This window comes from Ursus arctos, unplaced genomic scaffold (assembly GCF_023065955.2).
Source record: "Ursus arctos isolate Adak ecotype North America unplaced genomic scaffold, UrsArc2.0 scaffold_10, whole genome shotgun sequence".
NCBI classification, from domain to species: domain Eukaryota; kingdom Metazoa; phylum Chordata; class Mammalia; order Carnivora; family Ursidae; genus Ursus; species Ursus arctos.
The window spans coordinates 49,747,140-49,759,855 of record NW_026622764.1 but is presented as its reverse complement, the minus strand read 5'-3'; the positions used below and the strand labels follow the sequence as shown (position 1 = coordinate 49,759,855).

Here is a 12,716-nt window from a genome sequence, read left to right as displayed (position 1 = left end):
CCTTATATAAATAACATCAATTGGTAGAATGCCAAATTAAAAGGATAACTCCAACCCCTCTAGGTTAGTCCCACCTAAAGAACATTACCCATAACCCTGACTAGCTTTGAATAAAAGTGAGGACCATCAACTCAAATTGAGGAGGCTGGCTTTGAGGAGAACTCACTGATACACCTGTGCGGTGCTGAGAAGTTGGAGGGGCACAAAGGGCCAAGTGCAGATAACCCCCAGGGGTTCTCAGGTGAGTTGCTCTGATACCCTGAGAGCTATGCCAAGAAAGGTTGATGCAAAATGGACAAAGCTTTTGAATCTCTAAAAGTAAGAAAGAGGGTTTTGAGACCAAGCTAGGACAGCTGCCTGGGAAACATGCTCTTCACAGGGAGGGGAGCGCTCCAGAGAATGAGCAGATTTTACAGAGTTATGTACTTTTTTGATGTATTGGAAGAGCTCAAAGATTATAGATTAGGGGTGCTTGGGTGGCTCAGTCGGTTGGGCATCTGCCTTTGGCTCAGGTCATGATCTCAGGGCCTTGGGATCGAGTCCTGCATTGGGCTCCCTGCTCAGCGGGGAGCCTGCTTCTCCCTCTCCGCTCCCCCTGCTAGTGCTTTTTCTCTCTCTGTCAAATAAATAAAATCTTTAAAAAAAAAGATTATAGATTAGAATATAGGCAGGAATCATGAGTTTTATGCCAGGAATCACATGGAATGCAGGGAGTAGGAGCCTTGATCAATATCCCAAGGACAAGATGGTTTTCCTTTGGCTACTCATTCACAGAGCAGATGGACAATGCCTGTGGGGTGGGCCATGCATCAGGCTTTTGATTTGAGTAAATTTAATATACAGTCATGTTGACTTAGAAAGAAATCTGAAATGGCTTCCCTTGTATATCAGGCCTTCAGAGAGTTTTTCTCTTTCCCGCGCATGTGAGAGTCCCCGAGAGTACCTATAGGATACATCCCTGAACATGGAATCGCTAGGTTAACAGATACCTACTTGTAAATTTTGATATATTTTTCTCTGTCGATGTTGTATCCATTTATAGTGCTGTACCAGTGTCCACGATGGACAGGGCATGGTAAAGTAGGTAGGGCCACAAGAAGAGACAAGACTGAGGCTTGGAAGGAGACAGTGTATTATAGTTACAGGTCTCAGAGAAGGTCACCACGTGCCACACGAGGCCACAGGGTGAGCGCTAGGTTTTGGTAGAAGGCAGGAGCAAGGGGAAAGTCTTGGCCAAAGTCTTTATTGGAGTGTCTGTGGGAATGGCAAGGCAAGGCAGGGCAAAGTACACGGTTTAGGACTGGTGGGTTTGAATAATTCTAGGGCATGCCAGGCTATCGGAGGGGTCTCTCGTTGCCTGCTCTCTGGCCCTGGGATGACTTAGGCAGAGAAAATACTGGTTCGGTGTGTGAGAAGTAGATAAGGAGGTGGCTGGAGGGTGGAGTTGAGATTGGTTAGTTTGTATGTGAAAGGCTCCAGGGCAAGCCCTTTGTTATTTCCAAGAAAGGGCTAGCCTTGGGAGGGGCCAGGAAGCTTTTTAAGATGTCAACACATCCATCAAATACATCAAAAGAACTTGCCTGTATTTTAACCGGCAGCGTATAGGAGCACGAATTTTCCCACGGTACTAGCATGATCTGTAGTTCCTTTGTTGCTTATTTCTCTCCGGATTATGTTTCTCATTCGTTCTCTAAACAGCAAGTATTAAGTGCTTCCGAAGTGCCATGGACTTTCGATGTGTGAACAAAACAGACAAAACCCTTGCCCCCAGGAAGCTTACGTTTCAGGAAATGTACAGGCCCCGTAGGGAGGAAACCACAAAACTTGAGAGAGACCTAAAAGGTATCTTGCCCTTTCTTTACGTCATCTCCAATTTCTTTCCTTGATGTTTATTATAGTTTTCTGAGTACAGGTCTTTCACCTCTTCGATTAGATTTAATCTTAGGTTTCTTATTTTTGGTGCAATTATAAATGGGTTTTTTTTAAGATTTTTTTAAAGATTTTATTTATTTATTTGACAGAGAGACAGCAAGAGAGGGAACACAAGCAAGGGGAGTGGGAGAGGGAGAAGCAGGCTTCCCACCAGGCAGGGAGCCTGATGCGTGGCTCGATCCAGGGCCCTGGCATCATTACCTGAGCCAAAGGCGGACGCTTAACAGCTGAGCCACCCAGGCGCCCCTTAAGACTTCTTTATTTTTATTTTAGAGCGAGAGCGTGTGCGTGGTGGGGAGGGGCAGAGGGAGCTGGAGAGAGAAACTGAAGCAGACTCCTCAGAGCACAGAGCCCACCGTGGGGTTCCATCTCAGAACCCTGAGATCACGACCTGGGCCAAAACCAAGAGTCACATGCTTAACCTACTGACTGTGTCGCCCAGGCACCCCAATGGGATTGTTTTCTTAATTTTACTTTCTGCTGCTTCATTGTTGGTGTATAGAAATGCAAGAGCTTTCTATACACTGATTTTGTAACCTGCAACTTTACTGAATTCATTTACCAGTTCCAGGAGTTTTGGGGTGGAGTCTTTTGGGTTTTCTACCTATAATATCATGTCGTCTGCAAATAGTGGAAGTTTTACTTCTTCCTTACCCAATGTGGATGACGTTTCTTTCTTTTTTTTTTTTTTTTTTCTTTGATTGCTGTGTCTAGGACTTCTAGTGCTATGTTGAATAAAAATGGGGAGAGTAGCATCCTTGTCTTGTTCCTGACCTTAGGGGGAAAGCTCTCGGTTTTTCCCCATTAAGGATGTTAGCTGTGAAGGCACCTGGGTGGCTCAGTGGGTTCAGTGCCTGTCTTGGGCTCAGGTCATGATCCCAGGATCCTGAGATTGAGCAGAGCATCGGGCTCCTTGCTCAGCGGGGAGCCTGCTTCTCCCTCTGCCTGCCGCTCCCCCTGCTTGTGCTCGCTCTCTCTTGCTTGCTCTCTCTCAAATAAATAAAATCTTAAAAAAAAAAAAAAAAAAGGATGTTAGCTGTGGGTTTTAATACGTGGCCTTTATGATGTGGAGGTATGTTCCCTCTAAACCTACTTTGTTGAGGGTTTTTGTCATGAATGAATACTGTACTTTGTCAAATGCTTTTCCTGCCTCTATTGAAGTGATCATATGGTTTTTATCCTCCTATTGATGTGATGTATCATGTTGATTGATTTGCAAATATTGAACTACCCTTTGAACCCAGGAGTAAATCCCACATGATGGTGGGATGATTTTTTGAATTCCGTTTGGTAGTATTTTGTTGAGAATTTTTGTATCTATGTTCATCAGGGATATTGGCCTATAGTTCTCTTTTTTAGTGGTGTCTTTACCCAGTTTTGGTATCAGGGTAATTTTGGCCTCATAGAATGAATTTGGAAATTTTCCTTCCTTTTCTAATTTTTAGAATAGTTTGAAAAGAATAGGTAATAACTCTTCTTTAAATGTTTGGTAGAATTTGCCTGTGAAGCCGTCTGGCCCTGGATTTTGGTTTGTTGGGAGTTTTTGATTACTGACTCAATTTCTTTGCTGGTTATGGGTCTGTTCAAATTTTCTATTTTTTCCTGTTTCAGTTTTGGTAGTTTAGATGTTTTTAGGAATTAATCCATTTCTTCTAAGTTGTCCAAGTTGTTGGCATATAGTGTTTCATAATATTATAATTGTTTGTATTTTCTATGGTGTTAGTTGTTACTTCTTTTTTCTTGTGATTTTTTTAATTTTTAAAAAAGATTTTATTTATTTATTTGTCAGAGAGAGAGCACAAGCAGGGGGGAGAGGCAGGCGGAGGGAGAAGCAGACTCCCAGCTGAGCAGGGAGCCTGATGTGAGACTCGATCCCAGGACCCTGGCACCACGGCCTGAGCTGAAGGCAGACGCTTCACCTACTGAGCCACCCAGGTGCCCCCCATTCATGATTTTATTTGAGTCCTTTCTCTTTTTTTCTTGATAAGTCTGGCTAGAGGTTTATCAATTTTATTGATTTTTTTTTCAAAGAACCAGTTCCTGGTTTCTATTGTTTTTACAGTTTCTATATCATTTATTTCTCCTCTAATCTTTATTATTTCCTTCCTTCTGCTGGTTTTAGGTTTTGTTGTTATTTTTCTAGCTCCACCAGGTATAAGGTTAGGTTATTTATTTGAGATTTATCTTGCTGCTTGAGGTAGGCCTGTATTGCTATATACTTTCCTCTTGGAACAGTTTTTGTTGCATCCCAGAAGTTTGGACCATTGTGGTTTCATTTTCATTTGTATCCATGTAATTTTTAATTTCTTATTTCCAGGTTGACCCATTCATTGTTTAGTAGAATGCTATTTAACCTCCATATATTTGTGCTCTTTCCAGACTTTTTCTTGTGATTGATTTCTAATTTCATGGTGTTGTGGTTGGAAAAGATGAATGGTATGAGTTTGATCTTCTGGAATATGTTGAGGTTTTGTGGGCTAATATTTGATCTGTTCTGGAAAATGTTCCATGTATACTTGAAAGAATGTGTATTCTGTTTTAGGATGGAATGTTCTGAATACATCTGTTAAATCCATCGATTCCAGTGTATCATTCAAAGCTATTATTTTCGGGGTGCCTGGGTGGCTCAGTCGGTTAGGCTGAATTTGGCTCGGGTCCTGATTTCATGGCTCCTGAGATCAAGCTCCGCGTTGGGCTCTGCACTCAGTGGGAGTCTGCTTGGATATTCTCTCCTTCTACCCCTTTCCCCGCTCATACTCTCTCTCTCTCTCTCAAATAAATAAATGTATCTTTTTTAAAAAAAGTTTTTGTTTTCTTGTTGATTTTGTTCGGATCATCTGTCCGTGGATGTAAGTGGGGCGTTAAAGTACGCTACTATTATTGTGTTACTATCAATTAGTTCCTTTATGTTTGTTATTAACTTTTATGAATTTGGGTGTTCCTATGTTAGGTGCATAAATATTTACATTTGTTATATATTCTTGTTGGATTTCCCCCTTTCTTATTACATAGTGTCCTTCTTTGTTTCTTGTTACAGTCTTTTTTAAAGTCTATTTTGTCTAAGTATTGCTACTTCAGCTTTTTTTTTTTTTTTTAAGATTTATTTATTTATTAGAGAGAAAGCAGGCAGGAGGGGCAGAGGGAGAGGGAGAGAGAAACTTTAGCAGACTCTGCATTCAGCATGAAGCCCAAGGTGGGGCTTGATCTCATGACCCTGAGATCACGACCTGAGCTGAAACTAAGAGTCGGAGACTTAACTGACTGAGCCATCCAGGCGCCCCTTAGCTTTCTTTTGACATCCATTGGCATAATAGAGGTTTCTCCATCCCCTCACTTTCAATCTACAAGTGTCTTTAGGTCTAAAGTAAGTCTCGTAGGCAACATATAGATGGGTCTTATTTTTTCCCCCCATTTTGTCACGCTGTATCTTTTGATTAGACCATTTAGTCCATTTACATTCAAGGTAATTATCAATAGATATGTATTTATTACCATTGTGTTACTTATTTTGTGGTTATTTCTGAAGATTTTCTCTGATCGTTTATGTTGTTCTCTCATGTTTTGCTGATTTTTTTAGTGATATATTTGGATTTCTTTCTCTTTATTCTTTGCATGTTTATTAGTGTTTTTAAAATTTTTTATTTCTATAATTTTTAAAAAGATTTTATTTATTTGACAGAGGGAGAGAAAAGAGAGAGGGAGAGAGAGAGAGAAAGTAGCAGAGGGAGAGAGAGAGTAGACTTCCTGCTGAGCAGGGAGCCCAATGCGGGACTTGATACCAGGACCCTGGGATCATAACCGGAGCTGAAGGCAGACGCTCAACCAACTGAGCCTCCCAGGTGCCCTCTTAGTTGTTTTTTTTTTTTTTTTTAAAGATTTATTTATTTATTATTTGAGAGAGAGAGAGAGAGAGTGCACAGGGTGGGGAGGGGGCATAGAGAGAGAACCACAAGCTGATTGTGCACTGAGTGCGGAGCTCAATGTGGGGCTCAGTCTCACAGCCCTGAGCTGAAATCAAGAGTTGGACACTTACCTAACTAATCTACCCAGGTGCCCCTGTTATGGTTATCATGAGATGTGTATGTCAGCTCTTCTTCAGTAGCAGTCTGTATTAAATTGATGGTCGTTAAAGTTTGAACCTATTCTTTTCTCCTCTGCTCTGTATATTTTAGGTATATATTGTTATGTCCTTTTTTAAATGTCCTTGACTAATTTTATACAGAAATATTCATTTTTACTGCTTTTGTGTTTCCTACCTTTATGCTGTCACTTTTGGTCTCTCCTTTCTTTACTTTTTTCTTTTTCTTTTCTTTTTTAAGATTTTTTTTTATTTGACAAAGACAGTGAGAGAGGGAACACAAGCAGGGGGAGTGGGAGAGGGAGAAGCAGGCTTCCCGATAAGCAGGGAGCCTGACACAGGGCTCGATTCCAGGACCCTGGGATAATGACTTGAGCTGAAGGCAGATGCTTAACGACATTTTTACCCATTTTTTAAAAATTATTTATTTAAGTAATCTCTATATTCAATGTGGGGCTTGAACTCATGACCCCAAGATCAAGTCACATGCTGTCATGGTTGAGCCCAGCCAGGCACCCCTGGTATCTCCTTTCTACTCAAAGATTCCTCTTTAATGTTTCTTGCAGGGCTGGTTTAGTGGCCATGAAGTCCTTTATATTCTGTTTGTCCAGGAAAGCCTTAATCTGTCTATCTGGAATGATAGCCTTGCTGGATAAAGTATTCTTGGCTGCAGATTTTTCCCATTCAGCATATTGAATATATCCTGCCACTCCTTTCTGGCTTTCAAAGTTCTGTTGAAAAATCTACTAGCTTTATGGGTTTTCCCTTATAAGATACTGACTTCTTTTGCCTTGCTTTTTTTTTTTTCCTTTACCACCATACTTTTCCAATGTAATTTCATGTCTTGGTGTGGGTCTGCTTTCGTTGATTTGGTGGGAGTTCCCTGTACCTCCTGCATCTGGATATCTGTTTACTTCCCCAGGTTAGGGAAGTTTTCAACTATTATTTCTTCAAATAAATTTTCTGCCCCCTTTTCTCTTCTTCTTCTGGGACTCCTATAGTGCAAATATTAGTACATTTGATGGAGTCACTGAATTCCCTGTCTGATCTTGTTTTGTGTAACTCTTTCTTCTCCTTTGTTCAGGCTGATTATGTTTAGTTACATCTGTTTTGCTTAGATCTCTGGCCATGGATTTGTCTTGTTCTTTGATTTGGGATAAATTTCTGTCTCCTCAAATTTCTGTCTCCTCATTTTGTCTGCTTCTCTGCATCTGTTTCTGTGTGTTAAGAAAGTCATCTGGGTCTTCTGCTTTAATTTTTAATTTCATATATATATATATATATATATATTTTTTTTTTTTTTTTTTAAGTAGGGGCTTGAACTCACAACCCTGAGATCAAGACCTAAGCTGAAATCAGAAGTCAGACGCTTGACCGACTGAGCCACCCAGGCACCATGGTCTTCCACTCTTGAAAGTAGTGACTTTATGAAGAGGAGGTCCTGGAGTGCCCTGCAGTGCAGTGTCCCGTTTATCAGAACTTGGCACTATGCATGTTGCTTACGCCCTCCTGTTGCGTTTCAGTCACTTTTCCTTTCAGTGCAGTCATCTGCCCTGACTCCGTGGCAGTGGGCTGTGCTGGTTCTCTGTGGTGATTGTGGGACCCAGGCGGGCCAGCTCTGAGGGGTATTCCTCCTGGAGAACTTGGCAGTGGTGTTGTGGCTCTAGTCCTATGCCGGCTCCTCCAAAGTGCTGTGGCAGCTGAGGGCTATGCGCTGGGGCCCAGGGGGGTGTGAGGGTGGGCGTGGGGCAGCAGCTGAGCAATTCACACAGAGGCAGCTGTATCCCCGGTGGCTCAGTCGGGTGGAAGCGTGGCTTTAACAAAATTTGCCCTGAGCTTGGCTGGCTTAGTCAGGGGAACATGCAACTCTTGGTCTGAAGGTTGTGAGTTTGAGTGCCACCTTGGGTGTAGATTACTTAAAAAAATAAAAACTTTAAAAACAAAACTGTGCCGAGCCGAGGGATGAGGCTAGCAGGCTCGGAGAAGGCAAGTGCTCTGGAGTAATTGCAGGCGTCGTGCACAGGTAGCACAGTAGGTAGTGAGTGTCTGTGCAGCTACCCTGCAGGTTGCTCTGGGTTTATGCTGGGGGTGGGGGAGGAAAGTGCCATCTGCCAGCTCCCTCATTTTTGAGTCCCCTAATATACTCTGTAATCACTACGAACAGATCTGTCTCCTGTTTTCCACAGCACTGCTGTTTTCATGTTGCCTCTCGAAGCGGGCTGCTGTCTCTTTAATGATAGAAACCCAGGAATCACTCGCCCAGGGCTGAGTCGGCTGACTTTTAAAGCTCCAGGCTCCAAGTCCCACTGGTTTTACAAACTCACAGAATTTAGCCCCTCTGATTTTCCAAGCCTCATGGGGATTAACCTAGCCCATGTGAGCCCCCTGATGCAAGGGCCTGTTTCTCGGCCCTCTCCATATGCACAGCTCCCTCCCATGGGCAGCCTCCCTCTGCTTTTTGACCTTCCTCTTTCAGATGCAGTTCCTTCTCTGTATTTAGTTGCGGAGTCTGTTCTGCCGGTCTTTGGATTGCGCTCCTGTTTACTGGCTTGGATGTGGGTCTGTAGTTGTAAACGTGGGGTGGGGTGAGCTCAGCGGCCTCCTACTCCACCGTCTTCCCAAGCTCCTGATGATAAGGTGTGTTTTTTGAATATTTTGTTATGAACTAAATGGGGGTAAAATAAAGCAGCATTCCATTTATGGTTTTATTACCTTCTCCAACTGAGGACAGTCAAGCACCAAAATACACTGCTTAGGTAGATGACAAATGGGCTACTGAGAATCTAAAATATTTCTTCATAATGTTATATATTCATGAAATATCCAGATAAGTAGACTGAACAAATATAAAGACAAATCTCCAAATACTGCTTCACCAATGCTACATTGACTCTGTTGAGTATTAGAAGGAAAAAAAAACAGTATTAATTTATTTCTCATAAAGTTTTTAATAAGCTATCATTTTCTTACATGTACACTAGTAAACTTAAAAAGACAAATATTTACTACCAAACGTTAAATACTGTACAATTTATAAAAAATATAATTTTAAGAATTTGGAGTAATAAAGGGAAGAAACCTACTTCAAATGGATAAAATAAGAAAAGTCTACTTTAAAGAAATTTAACTAGAAAATAAGACATTTCCCAATTGTCTAAGGGAACACTAAAAACTACTGAAGCCAGAGACTATACTATTTTTTTCAAGCTTTCATCTACATAGCTTTAAATAAGCCTTAAAAATTATTTTCCAGTACATATGAGGCTGTTAAACAGAGTGCATGACTGCGGGAACAACTATGCTAGCATGGGAAGTCAGGAAGAACAGAGATATATGTCTTATTCATCTTTCTATCTTCAGCTCCTAGCATAATGCCTATAATGCCTAGCTTAAAGTAATAACGTTCAAGCAATGCTTGTTGCTTTGAACTGAACTGGGAAAACACACATTTCTACCTTTGGTCCAATCTTCCTTCCATATTAAGCACTACATTTAAAGTACCTGAGTAGCAGTCCTGATCTTTGGCCCTTAACTTCAAACTGAGTACGGAAAGCTGGCACACGTACACTTCTCCATCAGCCTTCTGACCGGAGCCTCAGAACTGAACCATCACGGGCCTGTGGATTTTCTCGTATGTGGTCTGATTCTTATGTCTTGCGTAAGTTAATATTAGTGTGCAAAAGTAATGCATTTTCAGTGCAGGATAAGAATGTGCTTTTGAGTAAGAATGGAATAAAGGCCTTGCTTTTCCATGTTTTAAATAACAGATACATAGCATCTTATATTATGTCATAATTAGCAATTTTTAGACACTGAACATAATACACTGTATTACAATGAAATGTGGTAGGCTTCCGTTTTAGGAGCAAAAATAAGTTTCACATGAAAAAAGATTTATTTTAGATTCACATAAAATACATTTAGAATAAATCTAAATTTTTAGCATTTAAACACAGGAGCTTCAAGATGTACAGTCTCCATGATGTCCAAAAAGCAAGTACAAAAAGCTCTTTTGTAATTATTGATCATCACCTCGTTGTCTTAAATTTCTAGATTTTCCATTTTCAATTCTTCTCTTTTTAAAGACTGGGGCCACTCCATCTGCCATGACTCCAAGAGAAGTGACTGTTTTTTCTTTAAATATCACTTTGGGTTGCCCACCAATATCAGGTTCTGAAGGTGACACATATTCATTTTCAGTGCTTGGAAGTTCTAAGTCTACCTCCTCACTGAAACAAAAGTAAAAATAAAACCATTATTTGACAGACTAAGACAAACTTTTGCATAACCTCTGACTCCACCAAAGGCGCAAGATCATCTTTCTAATGACAGAAGTTAAAAGTCATTTCAAAGTAGGAAACTACTTAAAGATATTCATTTGATAATATTATTTAAGATATAGGATACTTATTTAGGTGGATACATGTCTGGAAAAGTATCATCTATTCTTTTATTCCTTCTACACAGAGCATGTATCATCTAAAGCAATGTTAGTGCTTATATATAACTGGCAGTACAAGTTACAAAGGTGGATAAGTTATTTATGGAAACCGATCTTGCCATGAACTGTGACAAGGACTCTGGGAGCTTACACAGCACATAGAAAGGTCTATAAGCAATAATACTGCAAGATCTTTTTATGTCCCATCCTACATATACATGAATAAAAACACAGGTTTAAAAAAGTAGGTTTCTAGGCATAATAATTACTTAAAAATAAAATCTTTTTAAAGTTATCTTGGGGCGCCTGGATGGCTCGGTCGGTTAAGCATTTGCCTTCATCACAGGTCATGATCCCAGAGTCTCAGGATGGAGCCCCGCATCAGGCTCCCTGCTCAGTGGCGAGTCTGCTTCTCCCTATGCCCCTCACCCTGCTCATGCTCTCTCTCTCTCAAATAAACAAATAAATAAAATCTTAAGTAAAAAGTTATCTCTAAACCTAATGTGGGGATCGAACTTAAAACCCTGAGATCAAGAGTCACATGCCTTACCAGCCGAGCCAGTTAGGTGCGCTCCTATTTTTTTAAGTGTAAAAATAGTTTGGAAATTTGCTAGGATAGCAAACAGAACAAAACAAAAACAGAGAATATAAGTACAAAAGTAACATTTCAAACTAGTAATGGGCAGTTCAAAACTAAAACAAAACTTCTGCATAATAAAACACTTGAGGAAGAATCTATCTTATCATAATGCTATAAACATTTCCTCAAAATCTGATGAGGGGATGCAGGAAATACGGATTCTCACTGGAAAAGGTCTTAAGTCTGATTTGCTTTGAAAACATATGCCTTCCAAAACTTTTATTTACTGTATTAAAACTGCATGTTAAATGCCGTTTTTGTTTGCTTTTCCTACTTCTCTATTTTCTCTTAGACTGCCAACAATGGTGCTTTTCCTAAGAAGGCTGGTAGCCCCTGCAGTTGATGGGAGTATTAATTCTTGGCTTTTTATTCTTTTATCACAGGAGAGGGAACTGAGGTTTAAAGACGTTAAATAACTTGGTCAACCAAGCTTATGGAAGTGGTGGAGCTTGGATTAAAATCCAAAATTTATAAAATTTATACTCTTTCCCCTAGACCACTCTGCTTCCAAGTGAAAGTAAGAAATTTTATTAACCAAGGAGAGAAGCATTTGAGGAATGAAGAGTAGCAGGGTTGGTCACTGGAAAAATGAACTGTATTCAAGAAAATCTGATGTGAAATTCATGTATTTCACTTGAATCTTGGTGTTTTATACTGTATTTTGATAGTGATCAAGCTGTAGTATTGCTTTTTTTTTTTTTTAAGATTTTATTTACTTATTTGACAGAGAGAGAGCACAAGCAGGAGGAGTGGCAGGCAGAGGGAGAGGGAAAAGCAGGCACCCCACGGAGCAGGGAGCCAATGTGGGGCTCGTCCCAGGACCCTGGACCATGACCCAAGCCAAAGGCAGTCGCTTAACCAACTGAGCCACCCAGGCACCCCTGTAGTATTGCTTCCTAAGTGGGATTATAGGAAAGATAAAATAGAGAAGGGTTCCATTCTTTGAAATGATGGTTCTAGGAACTTCTAAGTGGAGGTTAACAGAAATGGCAGTGAAGTAGGATTATATTATGACATATTTAACAGAAAAGAAGTTTATATTTGAAAGAAAAGGCAAGATCCTGCAAGTAAGCATCATACAGAGAAATGCCTTTTCAAATAACTTTGGAACAGTTACAAAAAATTACAAAGCACTTCCACAAAACCATAATCATTTCCAAATTCAAAATCCAAGAACTGTAAAGGTTACAGTATCTGAACAACAACGTAATAAAGGCAGAACAAACAAACACCCCCCCCCCCACCAGTGTAGACTTTTAAATCTGTTGAGGTTTCCTTTAGAATTCCTTAAATTCTGCTGTTGAGGCTTCCTTTAGAATTTAGAATTCAAGGAATTCTAAAGGAAGCCTCATTTAGAGTGGAGTCAGGAGGCCGCCAGGGCAAGCTCTCACACCCTATCACTCCTCAATTCCAGACCCTACAGGAAGAGAGGGACCTTGCAGGTGGATACTACTTTGCTATCCCCAGCAGGAGGAAGACTTTCCTCCTCCCCCAGGAACAATCCAGCCAATGAGAGACAGTCACATCTCAGCCAATGAAAAGCCACTATACTTCCAGTTCCTAGTTTACTCCAATGGCCTTTTTTGTTTACAACAGCCTTCCCAATATGGGCATTCCTCTCCTTC

General features: G+C 40.6%; 1 protein-coding gene across 2 annotated transcripts in view; it reads right to left on the bottom strand.

The window, feature by feature from the left end:
* Positions 1 to 12,716, bottom strand: part of WBP4 (WW domain binding protein 4) — a 69,031-nt gene that overhangs the window by 7,928 nt on the left and 48,387 nt on the right. The window contains exon 10 of one of the 2 annotated variants that reach the window (XM_026493367.4): positions 8,939 to 10,239. The exons of the other annotated variant lie outside the window; for it this stretch is intronic. Within the exon in view, the coding sequence (XP_026349152.1) occupies positions 10,029 to 10,239 (211 nt within the window). The 3' untranslated portion in view covers positions 8,939 to 10,028. Of the gene's footprint in view, positions 1 to 8,938; positions 10,240 to 12,716 lie in introns of those variants that run through there. 2 annotated transcript variants of the gene reach the window in all.